We start from the raw sequence: 18713 nt of genomic DNA, 5'->3' as shown, positions 1-18713 counted from the left end.
GTCATTAGAGGAAAATAAAATTGAAATGTTGATAGTGGCCCCCCAAACTTGGCCAGGTTCTTCCAAAGTCCTCATTAGGCTGAGTGTAACCTCGCCTCGTTTCGGTATGTATCATAACTGCAGAAGTGCAGGGTTGACCACTCGTTTTTTTTCCCCCCACTAAAGTGGAAATACTTCGTGCAATTCAACACTATTTCATTATTTTCTACACTTCTATGCTCCATCTCTCAACTAGTACAAATTCAGGCAATACTTGCTTTCTATTCTGTCAATTATTATTTATTATCAATATAAATGCTCTTAATGATCAAAATACAACGACTGGAACAAAATACGTAATTACACAATGTTGGGAATATGTTGCCCAGCAACTGGCACATTCAACAATATTGCCCCATGCAGGCCATGCAACTAAATACCGGCAATACGGTTCTCTAAGCTTCTTACGTCTACAGTGATGCACCGCTTAGTTAACAGCTTTCAAAATGCGGAAAACCATGACAGTGGTGTATGTGTTGGCAGGAAACCAAAATCTACAAAAGCCAAGCTGAAAATCTCTTCACAAAAATTGTGAGGAGATTTTCGTGAAAAGCATTACAATTTTTGTGAAGAGTATTAAGAAGTACATAGGTATACCTAGGTTGGTACTTCTGTCATTTCAAGGTTATTTCTCATTCAGGCCAGCCTAGTTAGCTTGGAAGGTAGTAAGCGCTAGGCCGCGGGTTCTATTCCCGCCCGGACGAAATTTATTCTAAACAGATAAGGTTCGTGTTTAGAACGGCTGGCTTTTTCCTATCCTGCCCTCCTTCTCTTTTCGCTTTCGGGATGAAGAGAGAAGGAAGACAGGATAGGAGAAAGTCAGCCGTTCCAAGAACGAACCTTAACTATTTAGGATAAAATCCGCCCGAGGCGGGAATCGAACCCCCGATCTAGCAAAGGCAGACACACTATACTGTTCCTATTGTTGCGATGTTTTATTTTACGTTTTTTCCCCCTCATATCCTTCACTGAAAACAACTAAACGTTGCGTTTATTCAATCAGTAATTTAGTGAAATTACAAATCAGAAATAAAATCTAACGGGTTAGGTGTAAGTGCAGAAAATAATAATTATAACAGCAAATAAGTAATTACAAGGTACCTACAGTACCTATACAAAAACAATAAAACACTGTAACTTTTCAACTTGTCACAAATCGCCCTCGACTGATTCAATATCGAAAATCAAGGCTTCGTTTCGCCAGCCTAATTTGCTTGAAGGGTAAGGCGTCTATCTTGTAAGCGCTATGCCGCGGGTTCGATTCCCGCCAGAGGTGAGAGGTGGGCCTATCCAGGACAAGGTATTGTCGGACAAGCCCTCAAGCCCATACCTTTTAAAGTGGCAATTAGGACGTCAAAATCCACGGTATCGAAGGCTTTACTCATGTCAAGCAGAACAAGTATTGTAGCCTTGCCTGCATCAAGTGACAGACGAACATCATCTGTCACTTTGACAATCCACGGTATCGAAGGCTTTACTCATGTCAAGCAGAACAAGTATTGTAGCCTTGCCGGCATCAAGTGACAGACGAACATCATCTGTCACTTTGACAAGAGCAGTGGCTTTAGTGGGTTTTATCCTCAACAGATAAGGTTCGTTCTCGGAACGGCTGGCTTTCTCCTATCCTGTCTTCCTTTTCTCTAGAATGAGATACTGGTGAATAAAAAATGGGTTTTTACCAGATAAAAAACAAAATTTTAGGTACCTATCTGGTTACGTTTAACACAGTTTGTTTTCAAAATAATCAAATATAAAAATAAAATCACTGTTAGGTTAGTCTGGCAAATCAAATCACTACATTTTTTAGGGAATTGGCGGAAAAACCACCCTAAACGCTTTTCACGAAACCACAACACAACACTATAATCTCTACATCAAAGCTTGACAAGTAAAACACACAAATATGACAAAACAATAAAAACAAAACCTAATAATCTCAAAGAGCAAAATATAATATTTAATAAAAGATTTTCCAAATGTACAAAACAAATAAAATTAATTACAAATTAATAAACTTACAATAAATTTCCTATATGGAAAATATGGGCAAGTTCTATTGAGGATAAAACACCTATGACATATATCATTCTGAGACCTTCCTAACGCATTTGATATGTTAGGTAGAGAAATAAACAGGTTTTGTGCTAACCTAAACTACAGGATCTACTTCAATATAAATTATTTTAAACAGAAAATAAAATAAATCCATTATAATCGCTTGAATATATTTATTTTGTAAAAAATAAAATTGATAAATTTGTACTTGGTTCGTGTAAAATAAACAAAATCGACAAACTTCAATTCGAAATAAATATTGTAGTTTTGATTAAATTCAGGAAAAATGTACTTTGAGTGTATAATATAAATGTGTATTGATATTGATACGAAATAGACAATAGAATTGATAGTGTGCTGCAGTTGTGTGCAATATTTGGGGCCGGGAGCCTCGCTTCATTTCTTGACGTTTGCGCGCCTCCCGGTATGCTTCAAGTAAAATTCACATTAGGTTCTAGTCTTACTAGTTGATAAAATAATAGGTAGAATGTAGATAGAGTAAAATGTAAATTTAATGCCCTCGTTGAAAAAGAAAGAGCGGCAAATGTCATGATTCTTCTATAGCAGTTTTCTAAACACTAATACTTATTTTAACATTTTAAACCATTTAATTTTTTAGAAAAGTATATGTTCGCGATGAGAAAAAGAAAGCTTTCTCAACACTGACAGAGTGCCAGTTCTCGTATTATTTTTGTTGTAAACCATAGGCTTGACTCGTGGAATTGTTTAAAAAAAAAAATAATAGTAAATAAAAAAACTGAATTCTCAAATTTCATCTTTTGAAGCATCACAATCCAAAACCAAAGACACACAGATCTAGGGAGGACTTCAATTTGACCTCCAAATTGAAATCAAATATACAGTGTGTAACATAAGTAGACCAGGGAGGGGGAATATGTTCAGTTTGTTCATTACAGGGTGGTTCAATTTACACAGCGGACACCTGGGCGTCATCATCTTCATCATCTGAGGAAAATAGAAATTAAAATTTCATTAGTTTGGAGCAAAAAATAGTCATTAGAGGAAAATAAAATTAAAACCTTGATAGTGACCCCCCCAAACTTGACCAGGTTTGTTCATTACAGGGTGGTTCAATTTACACAGCGGACACCTGGGCGTCATCATCTTCATCATCTGAGGAAAATAGAAATTGAAATTTTATTAGTTTGGAACAAAAAATAGTCATTAGAGGAAAATAAAATTAAAACCTTGGGTTCCGAGGCTAGGAACGATTATGGATTGATTGATAGTGACCCCCCAAACTTGGCCAGGTTCTTTCTTCAAAAGTCCTCATTAGGCTGAGTGTAACCTCGCCTCGTTTCGGTATGTATCATAACTGCAGAAGTGCAGGGTTGACCACTCGTTTTTTTTTTCTTTTTTTTTCCCCCACTAAAGTGGAAATACTTCGTGCAATTTAACACTATTTCATTATTTTCTACACTTCTATGCTCCATCTCTCAACTAATACAAATTCAGGCAATACTTGCTTTTTATGCTGTCAATTATTATTTATTATCAATATAAATGCTCTTAATGATCAAAATACAACGACTGGAACAAAATACAAGAATAATTTACTAATAATGCCATAACAGTTGAATTCAATTGAATTGTATAACAGGCGAAAGGCTTGTTTTTGAATTTCGAAAAAAAAGTTGTCTTTTACCGTATTTTATCCTCATGTAAGTTTAAAGAGGAAGTATACAAGTCTGGGGTGATAGTAAAACTTTAACTGCCGCCAACTTTATGACTACTTTCTTCTGGCTGAAGACTACAGAACCCTCTGGCAGATTACCAATTTGAACAAAAAATATTGATACTATTGAACGTAAGACAAGATCCTGCGTAAATCATATGTAACCAATGCTATGTAGTTGATAGTACTGTGTGTTCGGTTTCACTTTCAACAGGATATATTGCTCTTTTGTAGATATACGCTATAGGTATTGATTTGAGTATCTTGTGTACTCTAGTGCTCTGTATTTGATATTTGATAGATAAGATACCTATGTAGTAGGTACTCGGTCTTTTTCTGTGAATTGATCTAAAGATTCTAAAGTCTAAACGATGAACTAAAATAAAACAAAAACTCGCATAAACACATTAAATGAATAGAATTTTAAAATATATTTCTTATATATTTTTTTTTATTTCTGTATAATGTTCTGCATTTTCTCTAGAGAGTAGAGGAAAATTATTTACACACGAAAAAAAAGTTTTTATCTCTATGTAAAAATATGTACAGTAAAAAGTAAAAATTAACAAAAAAATATATACTTGATAAAATATGTAAAAACTGTGACACATTTACAGGTAAAAGTACAAAGCATGGATGAGGGTAAAAACAGAAGACAAAAATAAGTTTGTACACTTACAAATCTTACACAGGAGGGTGTAACTATATCAACATGGAATAGGACAGATCTTACCTAGTTCCAATATCACTAACCATTGTCAGGCTGTGTTTATGAAAAGACAAATGCATACAAGACATTCCGGGTTTACATTCGGAAAGCAACCAAGCTGGAGCCTTGAGGCCCCCCTGGAACTTTAACAGTGCTGTCAGATTATAGGTCTTTTTTTTAGGGTCAAAAACTTTTCTTTTGTGGCTAGTTGAAATTATATTTTATACTGATAGATTCTGAGGTAACTTTGTGAAGATTCATCTTTCACAGGTTTGATTTTCCAAAACGAATTTGGTTGAGATATTTTAGTCATTAGAGTAACCATTACCAATTACTTATTTGATGTGAAATCATATTACATCGTTTGCAAAACATGTATTTTACCTTGTAATTTGACAACAGTGTGTTCCAAAGTCCATAACATTTTATAGTTTGCGATTTATAGACTGATACCAATCTTAAGTAGCAAAATTGAAAGGACCCCAATGACTAAATTGAATCGATCAAATAATAAAACGCAAACTATAATAAAATAAATTACAGTTCAATACAATCTGGAATTCATTGAACAAACAACATATTGAGATGCACATTGCAAAATCTTTTGATTTGAATAATTTCATCATTTCTACCTACGTACTTGATTCTACTGAATGTAAATATCACAAGAAATATTATAAATAAAAAAAATCTAAACTGTAAATCTGTCCCAATATAAAATTCCCCATGAAGAAAAAGTATGCACATGCAACAAGCAGTATCTAAGGATAGATAAATACAAAAAAAGTTATTTATAGAAGATAGAAGTTCTATAAAATGCAACTATGACATAAAATAAATTACAGTTCAATACAATCTGGAATTCATTGAACAAACAACATATTGAGATGCACATTGCAAAATCTTTTGATTTGAATGATTTCATCATTTCTACCTACGTACTTAATTCTACTGAATGTAAATATCACAAGAAATATTATAAATAAGAAAATTCTAAACTGTAAATCTGTCCCAATATAAAATTCCCCATGAAGAAAAAGTATGCACATGCAACAAGCAATATTTAAGAATAGATAAATACAAAAGAGTTAAAGAAGTTCTATAAAATGCAACTATGAGAGATTCGTAAAATGGAGAACGAGCATTCTTAAATTTAGCATTCTTTATTTTCAATTGTACATTCAAAAATCTAGTTAAAATATTTATTTAAAATTAAAATGCTGATGTCGGCATTCTAAAATGAAGGTTGCCATTATAAAACGCTGAAATGTGTATTCTAAAAATTTAATGGGCTATCTATAATTATTTGATTAAGATATCTAAATTGCTGATATGGGAGGGGGCGCCATTCCTTGACCTGGTGTAGCAGGGGGGGCGGTAACAAAAGCGGAATGAACAGACACATTCGAAACACAGAGACAAATGCATACAAGACATTCGGGTGTACATTCGGAAAGCAACCAAGCGATCTGGAGCCTTGAGGCCTCCTGGGACTTGAACAATGCTGTCAGATGAAGGTCTATTTTTTTGGGTTAAAAAGTTCTTCTTTTGTGGCCAGTTGCAATTATATTTATACTGATTCTGACGTAACTTTGTGAAGATCCATCTCTAAAAGAAGAACACAAGTACATAACTTCCCAAATGAATTCGCTTGAGATCTTTTAGTCATTAGCTCATTAGAGTAACCAACTACTTATTTGATGTGAAATCATGTTACATCGTTTGCAAAACATATCTAGGTATTTTACCTTACAGTTTGACAGCACTGTGATCCAAAGTCCATAAAATTTTATAGTTTGCGATTTATAAATTGATACCAATCGCAAATTGAAAGGACCAATGTGCAATGACTAAATTGAATCAAGATATCTATCAAATAATAAAACGCAAACTATAATAAATAAATTACAGTTTAATACAATCTGGAATTCATTGAACATATTGAGATGCACATTGCAAAATCTTTTGATTTTAATAATTTCATCATTTCTACCTACGTACTTAATTCTACCGAATGTAAATATCACAGGAAAATTATAAATAAGAAAAAAATCTAAATTGTAAATTTGTCCCATATATAATATTCCCCATGAAGAAAAAGTATGCACATGCAACAAGCAATATCTAAGAATGAGAATAGATAAATACAAAAGAGTTATAGAAGTTCTATAAAATGCAACTATGACAGATTCGTAAAATGGAGAACGAGCATTCTAACTTGAACATTCTTTATTTTCAACTGTACATTCAATAATCTAGTTAAAATATTTATTTAAAATTAAAATGCTGACGTCGGCATTCTAAAATATTAAAGGTTGGCATTTTAAATCTCTAAAATGTGTAATTGTGTATTCTAAAAATTTCAATGGGCTATCTATTATTATTTGATTAAGATATCTAGCATTCTACTCATAAAATACTGAAATGGGCAATATAAATTATTGAGATGGGCATTCTAAAGTATTAAAATTGACATTCTAAATCTTGAAATCTGCAGTCTAAAATATTGAAATGGGCATTCTAAATGCTGGAACGGGCATTCTAAACGTCTAAATCATTGAAATGGGCATTCTAAACGTCTAAATAATTGAAATGGGCATTCTAAAATTTTGAAATGGGCATTCTAAAATACCGAGTTGGGTGAGATGGGCATTCTAAAGTATTAAAATTGACATTCTAAATCTTGAAATCTGCAGTCTAAAATATTGAAATGGGCATTCTAAATGCTGAAACGGGCATTCTAAACGTCTAAATCATTGAAATGGGCATTATAAACGTCTAAATCATTGAGATGGGCATTCTAAAATACCGAGTTGGACATAGAAGGCTTACCTGTGGGAGGTAGAACTTGCACAGCATGAGGGAAGGGTGGTCTGCCACTTGAGTAGCCTAATAGAAGAGGACAGAGGTAGAAAATAGACAGAGATAGAGAGTAAGAACACCTCATGCACACCCCAAATACAAAGGTCTGGGAACCACAGTCAGCGAAAGTGTAAATGGATCTTTAATTGGCCAAGACAGAGTTTAAACTCAGACTAAGATTAACTCTAGGATTAAGTAAACTGATTTTTTGATTCAAAAGTTTCAGTCAATGAGATCACTTAATCCAAGAGGTAAACTTAAACCAAGTTTAAACATTGTGGTCCCGGTCATAAATGGACAGCATTAACCAGAAGAGAACCGTCCATATACGGGAATTCCCTTATGGGTGGTTCTTTTCTGTTTAATGCAGTCCAAATGATGGAAACCAGCCTATAACTAATTACAGATCTTGCTGTTAGCATAATGGGACTTTTAAGTCTTAGCTGACAGTATAAAACTATAAATCCTAACAACATCGATGGTTGGGTAGTTGGATCCTACGATATAACGTACAATATATCGTAAGGTCAATAATTCCTCAACCAAAAATGTTGTTAGATACACAGGTATTCTGACTTGAGTAGCCTAATAGAAGAGGACAGAGGTAGAAAATAGACAGAGATAGAGAGTAAGAACACCTCATGCACACCCCAAATACAAAGGTTTGGGAACCACAGTCAGTATTGCACAAGTGTAAATGGGCCTTTATTGGACAAGACCACGGACTTTAAACTCGGTTTAAGTTTAACTCTAGGATTAAGCAACCTGATTGGTTGATTTTAAAAGTTTCAGCCAATGAGATCGCTCCAGAGACCGCTTATTGTGACCCGGGCCATTAATGGACAGAATTAATTAATTAACCAGAAAAGAACCATCCATATACGGGAATTGTCTAATGCCCTAATGGATGGTTTTTTCCTGCTAAATGCTGTCCAAATTATGGAAATCAGCCTATAACTAATCAGAGATCTTGCTCTCTTGCTGTTTGTATAATGGAACTTTTGATTCTTCGCCGACACTATAAGGTATTGTGACTACAGTATAAGGTATACGAGACTGTGGTCCCCCCACCAAGAGTTTAGACTAGAAGAAGCTACTAGAGGCACCCAGGAGTATTCTGACTATACTTTGAGTGTGAGACTGTGGTCCCCGGATCCAAGAGTTTAGACTAGAAGAAGCTACAGAGTAGAGGCACCCAGGTTAAGCTACGTTGGACAAGAAGGTCTCCAATCCTGTCACCATTGGTCAATGGTGTACCAGGATATGGAATAAAAGACACGGTAACGCCCAAAAAAGCACCGCTTTCCTTGTATTTTATGAACCAAAAGTAGAACCAAATAAGGAATATTCAAGTACACCTTACAGCAAAATCTGTGCCAGGACTTTATTGAGGGGGTTGGGGCAAAGACAGCGATGTGGTGGATGCTCCGAATTTTCGGAGTCCACCCCATAGGAAAGGAGTAACTCCAAATACGGCCCTATTTTAGAGCATAAGAACCCCAAAATTTCCCACATTGGGTTCATAAAAATAATGAGGGCCGGGACGACATATTGGGATAATCAGTTACTGAAGTTTATTTCAAGTTAATCAGCCAGTCAGACTGCAGCATTTTTGATCACAGCTTGAAATGCTGCTTTCTAATTGGCTGATTAATTTTAATAATTGATTATCTCAAAGTGTGTCTTAGACCTGATAATACTCTTTCCCAGAATATTAAGTTAAATGGTCAACTGTTTACAATATTTACAACACAAGACAGTAGAAAAGGATTCCAAAGAAGAGGAAATTTATTGATTTAAAGTCAGGAACTTTACAGACAGGTCTCAAAATTCACCAATCCCAACCTAGGTACTTCAGAAAAAGATCAATATTACATGTTTGTATACAAAAGAAATCCAAATTATACCAACTTATCTACTATACCACTGTAAAACCCAAAAACCCAAACTAAAAAGCCCAAAAATGATAAACAATAATCAAACCGAAATAATATATAAAAATAAAGTATTCTGACTATACTTTGAGTGTGAGACTGTGGTCCCCGGATCCAAGAGTTTAGACTAGAAGAAGCTACAGAGTAGAGGCACCCAGGAGTTAAGCTACGTTGGACAAGAAGGTCTCCAATCCTGTCACCATTGGTCAATGGTGTACCAGGAGATGGAATAAAAGACACGGTAACGCCCAAAAAAGCACCGCTTTCCTTGTATTTTATGAACCAAAAGTAGAACCAAATATAGGATATTCAAGTATACCTTAGGGCAAACCTGTGCCAGGACTTTATTGAGGGGGTTGGGCAAAGACAGCGATATACCGAGGGGTGGATGCTCCAAATTTTCGGAGTCCACCCCATAGGAAAGGAGTAACTACAAATACGGCTCTATTTTAGAGCGAACCCCAAAATTTCCCACATTGGGTTCATAAAAATAAGGAGGGCCGGGACGACATATTGGGATAATCAATTATTGAAGTTTATTTCAAGTTAATCAACCAGTCAGACTGCAGCATTTTTGATCACAGCTTGAAATGCTGCTTTCTAATTGGCTGATTAATTTTAATAATTGACTATCTCAAAGTGTGTCTTAGACCTGACAATACTCTTTCCCAGAATATTAAGTTAAATGGTCAACTGTTTACAAAATTTACAACACAAGACAGTAGAAAAGGATTCCAAAGAAGAGGAAATTTATTGATTTAAAGTCAAGAACTTCACAGACAGGTCTCAAAATTCACCAAACCCAACCTAGGTACTTCAGAAAAAGATCAATATTACATGTTTGTATACAAAAGAAATCCAAATTATACCAACTTGTCTACTACACCACTGTAAAACCCAAAGACCCAAACTAAAAAGCCCAAAAATGATAAATAAAAATCAAACCGAAATAATATAATATATATATATATGTATATAAAAAAATCCCAAGATGATAATCAAACCCAAACTAAAAAAAAGCCTAAACTAGCAGGGTGACCTTGAGGTGGCCGCGGTTAAAGTACTCGACTCCTTACCTGGGGGTTGCATGGAATGTCGCCTATGAGTGAGAGGGGGGGAGGTACCAGTGGGAACTTCACCAGAACTATTGGAATGAGAGTCGAGCTGAGTGGAATGACCGGAATCAGTGGACGTCACAGAACCTAGTGGGGGTTTAGTGGACATAGTCAGAGGTGGTTTAGTGAAGGAGATAGTGGAAATCACAGACCATAGTGTAAAAAATTAATCAGTGGAATCGGGGGTTCATCTATTTCTGAGAACTTTGAAAGAATCGAGGCAGGGTAAGAGATGTCGAGCTGAGTGGAATGACCGGAATCAGTGGACGTCACAGAACCTAGTGGGGGTTTAGTGGACATAGTCAGAGGTGGTTTAGTGAAGGGGATAGTGGATATCACAGATCATAGTGTAAAAGATTAATCAGTGGAGTCGGGGGTTCATCTATTTCTAAGAACTTTGAAAGAATCGAGGCAGGGTAAGAGATTTTTGATAGAGGTAAAACAAGTGTACTTGGACAAATTAAAGTGGTGGCCATGTTGGTGAGCCAAACTCCGAGTTATATATAAGGAAGATTTTTTTTTTTTTTGCACTTCACTATGCCGGATTTAAGGCTTTGCAAACATATCATTATTTTGTTAGCAATAATAGCTTACCTGATGTAACAGTCTTCCTGAGGGGTAAGTTAGATAGGGAGGTAACAGAAGAGGATTCAGCATTCAGATCTACACTGGATAGTAGAGGAGCAGTCACTGCGGAAGAGTACAAACCTCCTTGGTCACTATGGCACCTGAAGAAGGTACAACAGGTACAACATAAATGAGTCAAGTCACACTAAGAAATATATGATAAAATATGCTAAACATAAACACATGTCACTTTCCAAAAACAGTCAGTTTGGACTCTCGTTAGGTCCGATGCATAAACTCCTTGATCCATAGTCCTGCAGTGTCAACTGAGTTGCCACCTCGACCGCGTTCAGCTGTAGGAAATGGACTTGGGATTCCCGCAGTAGTTCTGCAGCGGCATCGGACAGTCCTCAAGTTTCTGGAGAAGTATTACATTGCTAGCCATGGAGTATGGTATGCTGAATTCACCAATAGCAGACGGACCACTGAGGTTAAGCAAGTTTAAAGTACACTCAGCCTCTTAAAGAAGTTGGATTGAATTCCAGCAAAAAAGCAAGGTGGCATTGGCCCTGGTTAGAGTAAGTGGCATTAGTGAATGTCCCTGTATGAATAGACCGGTTACTTAGGTCAAAGTTTCTCAGTCACAAAAAAAAAAAAAAAAAAAAAAAAAAAAAAAAAAAAACAAAAAACACACGAAATCTGCCCAAAAGCGGTCAAAATACCGCCAAGCGCAGCACCCATCTCAACCAAACGTTTTGTGTTGCATTTTTGTCACATTTGTGAACTACATACCAAATTTCAAGTCTCTAGCTTGTACCGTTCCCGAGATATTGTTAAATTACACCAAAAAAAGGCAAAAAGCGGTAAAATGCCGCCAACCGTTGCACCGATCTTAACCAAAAGTTTCGTGTCGCATCCTTGTCACATTTGACATCTACATACCAAATTTCAAGTCTCTAGCTCTTACCGTTCTCGAGATATTTTGTTTACAGACAGACACACACACACGGACCAATGGCTGAAACTTTGGATTTAGGCTCTAGGGACCTCAAAACGTGTTTTGGCACTAAAAACTGACCATCGAAATTTTGACCCGATAACATTACTTTCCTTCCTATAGGAAGGAAAGTAATGTTATAGGATAAGGAAAGTAAAAAAACTGTTTACGCAGGAACCGATTCATATTTTTTACCCAAATGCAATAGTTTTAGTACTTACCTCTCATGGGAGGGAGGTAGACGGGCAGGAGGGGGAGGTCTCCTATGTGCACCGGGGGAGGGGGAGGTTTGGTGTCGGGGTTGATGGAGACGGGTTTTACCCGGTTCCGAGAGGGATAGGAGCTTGCGCACCGCTTGGGGAGAGGCAGAACCTGTGAGGGAGAGATGAGAATCATTAGAATAGAATAGAATTGAGAAAAATGATATTATTAGATTAGAATAGAATAGAATCGGTAGGACCCAGTAATCAGAAAAATAGAATAGATTAGAACCGGTAAGAACGAGTTATCAGAAAACCCGACTCTCATAGGTTGTCGAAAAAAAATATCTCATGGATAAAAAAAAGCATCCTCAATTCTCTTGAAGTTTGTGACAATTGCCAGCCTAGTTAGCTTGCAGTGTAGCGCGTCTACCTTGTAAACGCAGGTCGCGGGTTCGATTTCCGTTTGGGGCGAACTTTATTCCACACAGATAAGTATCGTTCTCGGAACGGCTGACTTTTTCATATCCTGTCCTACTCTTTTTCATTTAGGGATGACAAGTCCTTGGCAGTTACGGTTCCATTATCAAACCTCTTAAAAATAAAATACATTATTTTGCCCCACCTTTTGGTTCGAACTTCCCTACAAAGACTACCTTCCTTTTAAGTACGATCTTTGTATTTCTGACTGGCTTTCTGCTTTATCCTATCCTGTCTTCTCTTCTATTGTCGGGTCGATAAGACCTCCGTTGTAACAGATCCCTCTACTCACCTTAAGTGTTCCAAAAACTGAACATCACCAGCTGAGGGTTAAAAAAACATGGATTAAAAAAAAATAATAATAATAAAAGTATCCTCCATTCTCTTGAAGTTTGTAATAATTGACATTGCAAGCCTAGTTAGCGCGTCTGCATTTTAAGCGCTAGGTCGCGGGTTCGATTTCAACCTGGGGTGAACTTTACCCCATATGTGTAAATAGATAAGGTTCGTTCTAGGATATAGGAACTGCTGGTTTTTTCCTCTCCTCTAATGCTCTTTTTGATTTTGGGTCGATAAGACCTCCATTGTAACAGATCCCTCTATAAGGTGCCTTCCACTTACCGAACTTCTGTACATTGGGTTTCCTGCCCTCGCTAGCAGAGCTGGCTGTACTGGCTGTAGACAGGGTAGGAGAGGGGTGGCGCTTCCGTAGCGGTCCTGAGCCAGGGGCCTGTGTGGTGCCTTCACACTCTGCGCTAAGCGCGTGCAGCTTGTCCTCGTCTGTGATCACGTTCATGCGCGCTAAGTAGGCTTTTACTCGGCGTACCATTTGAGCCTGAAATTCAATAATTAATCCATTTATTTATATCTGAAATCTGAATTGTTGAAAGAAGCTAAGCTACACAACACAGTCGTGGAATGAGATTGGTCTGATTGAATTTAGCTGCTGAATAAAGTATCTTTTAGTGATTCAAGTTATGAGCCCAAGCGAAGGTCCCTCGGAGTTGAAGTAACCCAAAGTAATGGTTTGAGGATATGCTGCAGAGATAATGTAGGGCAAAATCATTATGAACAGAACTCTATACCCTTACACTATAACAATATACGAGACCTTGGTTAGACTGCAGGGGTAAAGGGACTTCAGTCCTATCCCAGCAGGATACATAAGGTGTTTTCTATTCTATTTTCAGGTCAAACTTTCAAGAAATCATTGTTATGACCGATATTTTAGATTGAAATCGTTGAGCAATGGGCCTTTTACGAATGTACATACCTCCTCGAACATTTTCTTTGGGTTAGGTGCTCCAGTGGACTTCTTTCTTCTCTTGACTGTAGCGGCATTCATTTGTCCTGCTGTACCTCCTGTAGTAAGCTGATTCAGGGTCACCATGGCGTTCGACGGTGGTTGACCTCCTGTGAAAATTTAATTACACATTTTCATCAGTAAATGTTTTCTTCAAATTAAATTGATCCCAAGGGCAAAGTAAACTTAGACCCTTCACAAATGGGGTGTGCCTGAAGGCATGTGATGTGTTCCAATCCATTCGACTCCTACGAAGAAAAATGATTAGCACACCTCTGTGGTCGAACGGTTAAGTGCACTGAGCCCACCACCTTTGTGGTCGAATGACTGACTGTCAACCCGGTGGTGCTGGGGTCGAATCCCAGCCGGATAAAAAAAAAAAAAAAATAGAAAGTAAAAAGAAGGTCATCAATGGAGCAGTTGCAAATGGGTAAAAATTATTAATAAATGGTCGATTCTCATGTAAAAAGTTGTGAAAAATCCAAACCTGAGGTCAAAACTCCGAAAAAATAGCTGTAAAAGGTCGAACATTCAATCTTCATTTTCCGTTCTAATGAAAGAATTCAAAGATGTGTGACGTCAGACTTCAGGCAGTTGCCTCGCTAGATAGCGCCAGTATGCAAGCACGCTGGCGGAGGAGCAGAAAGAAATGCGTAGAAACTTATGCGCACAAACATATTAATGTGTTGCCTGCAAGCGAGCTTTGCTCGAGACAGCTGATGTGACGTCATCGCCTACGGGAGCGTATGCCGTGACGTCAGATTTCAAGATTTACCGGTATTTTTTAAATGGATTTATCTCCGGATCTAGAAGTCGTAGAAGAAGAAGAAAAATTCCCTAGTTCCTCATTTTTTCTGCTCTTTGACTTTGAAACCTTACCCAAGTCAGCGCAACTGCTCAATTGAACAACTTATTTTTTTTACTAGTAGCCGTCCGGGCGAGCTTTATCTTAACTCCCACCACCTCCTGCAGTCGAATTTTTTTTTGTCAGAAACTAAGTCTCATCAGAATTTCAATATCGATCGAGTGTTCCAGAAGTTTTGCTTTTTAGATACAACCGTCCGGGCGAGCTTTATCTTAACTCCCACCACCTCCTGCAGTCGAATTTTTTTTTGTCAGAAACTAAGTCTCATCAGAATTTCAATCTCGATCGAGTGTTCCAGAAGTTTTGTTTTTTAGATACATACTTTGTATTCACACAAAAACCCCTACACACAAAAACCTGCCTCGGTGGTGTAGTGGTCAAGGCGCTCGACTGGTAATCAGGAGGGCGTGGGTTCAATCCCAGCCGAGGTATGGAATTTTATCTTCAATATAATTTGAGAATTTGACCACAATAATAGTAGTAGCTTACTGCTGGAGTAAAGGGACTTCTCAGTCCTATGCGAGAAGTATAAATAAGCACAATAACCCCTACTACTCAATCACTCATACTTACAATGGGAGGCCGGGACTGTTCCGCGCTGACCAGCTGTCTGTACTTGCTCATATTCCGCGACGGGTCCATGAGGTCCTGCAAGTCCTGGAACAGTCTCTGGTACTTGCTCGGTAGCTTCTCCCAGGAGGACCTCAGGCGACTGACTGCGCCATGGCCCAGCCCGGACACGATGGCGAACATAGAGTTGAAATTACGGCACTCCTTACACTGGCGCGCCACCTTGATGAACTGTTTGATCACCTTGGACCGTCTGACTAGATTCGATTCCGAGCATACCTCCGTCACTACCCAGAACATTTCCCTATTCACCAACTGTGGAGATGGAAAAGAAAATGTATAGTTCATCCAGATCAATGTGACCCAATGAGTCATCAACCCAAAATGAAGGAACCAATCAGATTGCAGGAAATCCTTACATTGTTGCAATTGAGGTAAAGGTGAACGACTCAAGATTTAATGGTGAGTTAGCTTGGAAAGTAGGGCGCCTGCCTTGTAAGTGCTAGGTCGCGGTTCGATTTCCGCCAGGGGGAAACTTTATCCTAAAGTCCTAAACAGATAAGGTTTGTTCCTGGAACGGCTGGCTTTCTCCTATCCTGTCCCCCTTCTGTTTTCGCTTTCGGGACGATAAGACCTTCGTAGTTACGGTTAGTTCCCCCTGTCAAGCCTCTTCTAAAAGAGTTCTATTTCTTCAAATAGTATTTTATTTATAATCAAGATTGTTCCAAGTTCTAAAAGGCCATCCCAGTTACAAAAAAAAAAAAAAAAAATAAAAAATAATAATAAAAATAATAAAATGAAAATTATTTAAATGTCGATGATTCTGTTGGCTTCGTTTTAAGGCTCTTTTGTCTCCTAGTAGTTAAGTGAACTGCATGCAGAACTCACTCAGGGAAAAGAACAGGTACGGGATCTCCATAGGTCCATCGATCCCAAAACCTAATGGGAAAATCTCTTACATGTGTTAAAGTTTGACTATTTTGCCAAATTTATTGAAATCGGACAAATATTTCGAGAGATAACCAAACAGCTAAACAACTCAAGTGGAAAGTCATCGAGTCAAAACTTAGATCTCACGTTGTTTAATCAATTATTGAGGCGTTTTCTCTCGTGAATCTCAGTTTGGAAATCTCTACTCTATCGCTGTAACTTACCTGTGATATAAACAGCCCATATCCGCGCTCATACCCTCCGAGTACATGGAACTGTAGCGCAGCATCCCGTGACGGTCGCGCTAACGTGATATTCCGAGCGCGGGCCTTAGCAGCGCACGCTATGTTGAGCAAGCGCAGCTGACCGGTGAGGTTTTCCGCGCTCAGCGCAGCTTCGAACTTCTCTAGGAATGCCATCATGGCGGGGTCTGTCTCGAAGTCGGTGAAATGGTTGTTGACCCATAGGAGTACCACGCGGGTTACTCGATCCCTGGCTTGCGAGTCACGGAACCTGGCGAGTAGAATAGGGAAATGAATTAGTGGTTGAGTGGAAGCGCTCCTCCAGGAGAACCCTGCCACTTAAAAAAAAGAAAGAAAAAAAAAAATAGTTTGACAGCCTAGTTAGATTGGAGTGTAGCGTGTCTACCTCGTAAGCGCTAAGTCGCGGGTTCGATTCCCGCCCGAGGTGAATTTTTCCCTAGAACCGTTCCGTTCGCTTTCGCCTATCCTGTCCACTTCTCTTCGAGCTCGGGATGGTAAAACCTCTGTTGTTATCCGCCCGGACCGGGACAGATAAGTTTCGTTCTCGGAACGGCTGGCTTTCTCCTATCCCGACTTCCTTCTCTGTTCGATTTCGGAAGAATAAGACCTTAGCAGTTACAGTTCCCTCTATCAAGCCTCTTGACAATAAAGAATAAAAAAAGTAGAAACTAGAAATCCTGATTATATTCTGCTAGTTCAGATTATATTCTGCTAGAAATCCTGATTATATTCTGCTAGTTCAGATTATATTCTGCCGTTCCGTCCTCTTCTCTTCGAGCTCGGGACGATAAAACCTCTGTTGTTATCCGCCCGGACCGGGACAGATAAGTTTCATTCTCGGAACGGCTGGCTTTCTCCTATCCTGGCTTCCTTCTCTGTTCGATTTCGGAACGATAAGAATAAGACCTTAGCAGTTCCCTCTATCAAGCCTCTTGACAACAAAAATAAAAAAAAAGTAGAAACTAGAAATCCTGATTATATTCTGCTAGTACATAGTAGGATACTCACCATTGAAGCAGCTGGTCTGCCACTTCTATGCTGGTTCCTATAAAGGTGCGATGAGTAAGAAGGAAGTCTTCTACATAGGTTGGGTCTATCACAGAGTTTTCTTCTATCAGTTGTAGCATTAGCCTGTCCGGGGTACCTGAGAAAGTACAACAGATATATTTTTTTATATATATTTGGTCAATAGTAATATAAGTAGACTTTATTAATAAACCATTTGTGCATAAAAAAGAAACATCTAGATTAAGTCAAGATTTAATCCAATCCCAGTGGGAAAGGGTCAAATTTTTCGTGAACGGCAAACATTAGGGACATTTCGCAAAATGTTGACGTCACCACAACTATTACAGGGGTTATGCCAGCAGGTTTTCAAAGACTTTTCCTCTGTAAAATTACGTCAAAACTTCCGATGATTTTGGGAAGTGCAAAATACAAAGGGCTAATTAGTTTATGCAACGTGGGCTTGTTCACGGGACAACATTTAGCTACGTGAAGCATCGAGTATTCTACTTGAGATGTTAGATGAGTAGGCAACTATTCTTTATGGTTTATGGAATACGGAGACCTGATCTAATCCTGTAATGAAGAATAACGTAGAAATGAGAACTTGGTTCTGTAATACCAAACTCCTGTAACGCTAACATGACTACCTTGTGGGCTGTGGTTTCCTGAAAGTGAACGCCAAAATTCGTAATTTTACACAATGGAAATCAACAACTTTGCAGCTATTTTAGTCAGAACAAGATTTTCGTATTTAAGGCCCTCTTGAATAAGCGATTTATTCAAGAAGGCCTCATTCACGAGAGCTACGTTGATTATTTTAATTGACACTTTTTTTCGTGATTTCTCCTTGATTTCCACTCTTTTTTTTCTAACTATATGTAGGTATCCCCTTTCTGCAATATAGCTTCCCCTTTTAAAGATTCTCTACCATTGCACATGTGACATGTTTGGCAACAATGCCTGTTTTTTGCTGTCACATTGATCTGGACACACTATAGGCGTAATGATAAAAGGAGAAAAAAGGGCATCCAAAGATGACTCATACGTGAACCCAGGTTTTTACCCCTTCTTTTTGTCATCAACCAAGTCAAATGAATCCTTCATATCCAGCCACCGATTA

General features: G+C 38.0%; 1 protein-coding gene across 1 annotated transcript; it reads right to left on the bottom strand.

The window, feature by feature from the left end:
- Positions 1 to 1970: 1970 nt before the first annotated feature.
- Positions 1971 to 18697, bottom strand: LOC103513328 (rap guanine nucleotide exchange factor 2-like). The gene is made up of 12 exons (XM_026826558.1): positions 18677 to 18697; positions 18156 to 18258; positions 17594 to 17729; positions 16547 to 16835; positions 15392 to 15707; positions 13928 to 14067; positions 13276 to 13489; positions 12196 to 12346; positions 11005 to 11138; positions 10372 to 10497; positions 7332 to 7388; positions 1971 to 3060 (listed from the first exon to the last, which is right to left on the bottom strand). Exons 1-12 carry the CDS (start codon positions 18695 to 18697, stop codon positions 3023 to 3025), a joined length of 1725 nt encoding a protein of 574 aa, XP_026682359.1. The 3' UTR covers positions 1971 to 3022.
- Between the last annotated feature and the right edge of the window lie 16 nt (positions 18698 to 18713).

The sequence above is a fragment of the Diaphorina citri genome, unplaced genomic scaffold (genome assembly GCF_000475195.1).
Source record: "Diaphorina citri unplaced genomic scaffold, Diaci psyllid genome assembly version 1.1 scaffold956, whole genome shotgun sequence".
NCBI classification, from domain to species: Eukaryota; Metazoa; Arthropoda; class Insecta; order Hemiptera; family Psyllidae; genus Diaphorina; species Diaphorina citri.
The sequence above is the reverse complement of the archived record's forward strand: the minus strand, read 5'-3'. Positions and strand labels throughout refer to the sequence as shown.

Bases quoted from the DNA above. Each gene is read 5' to 3' on its own strand.
- LOC103513328 (XM_026826558.1), bottom strand. From the start codon at position 18,697: ATGAAGGATTCATTTGACTTG. The intron at 14,068-15,391 runs GTATGAGTGATT...AAATTTTCACAG, and splicing joins GTCCCGGCCTCCCATTGTAA to GAGGTCAACCACCGTCGAAC. The intron at 12,347-13,275 runs GTAAGTGGAAGG...TCTCCCTCACAG, and splicing joins ACCCAATGTACAGAAGTTCG to GTTCTGCCTCTCCCCAAGCG.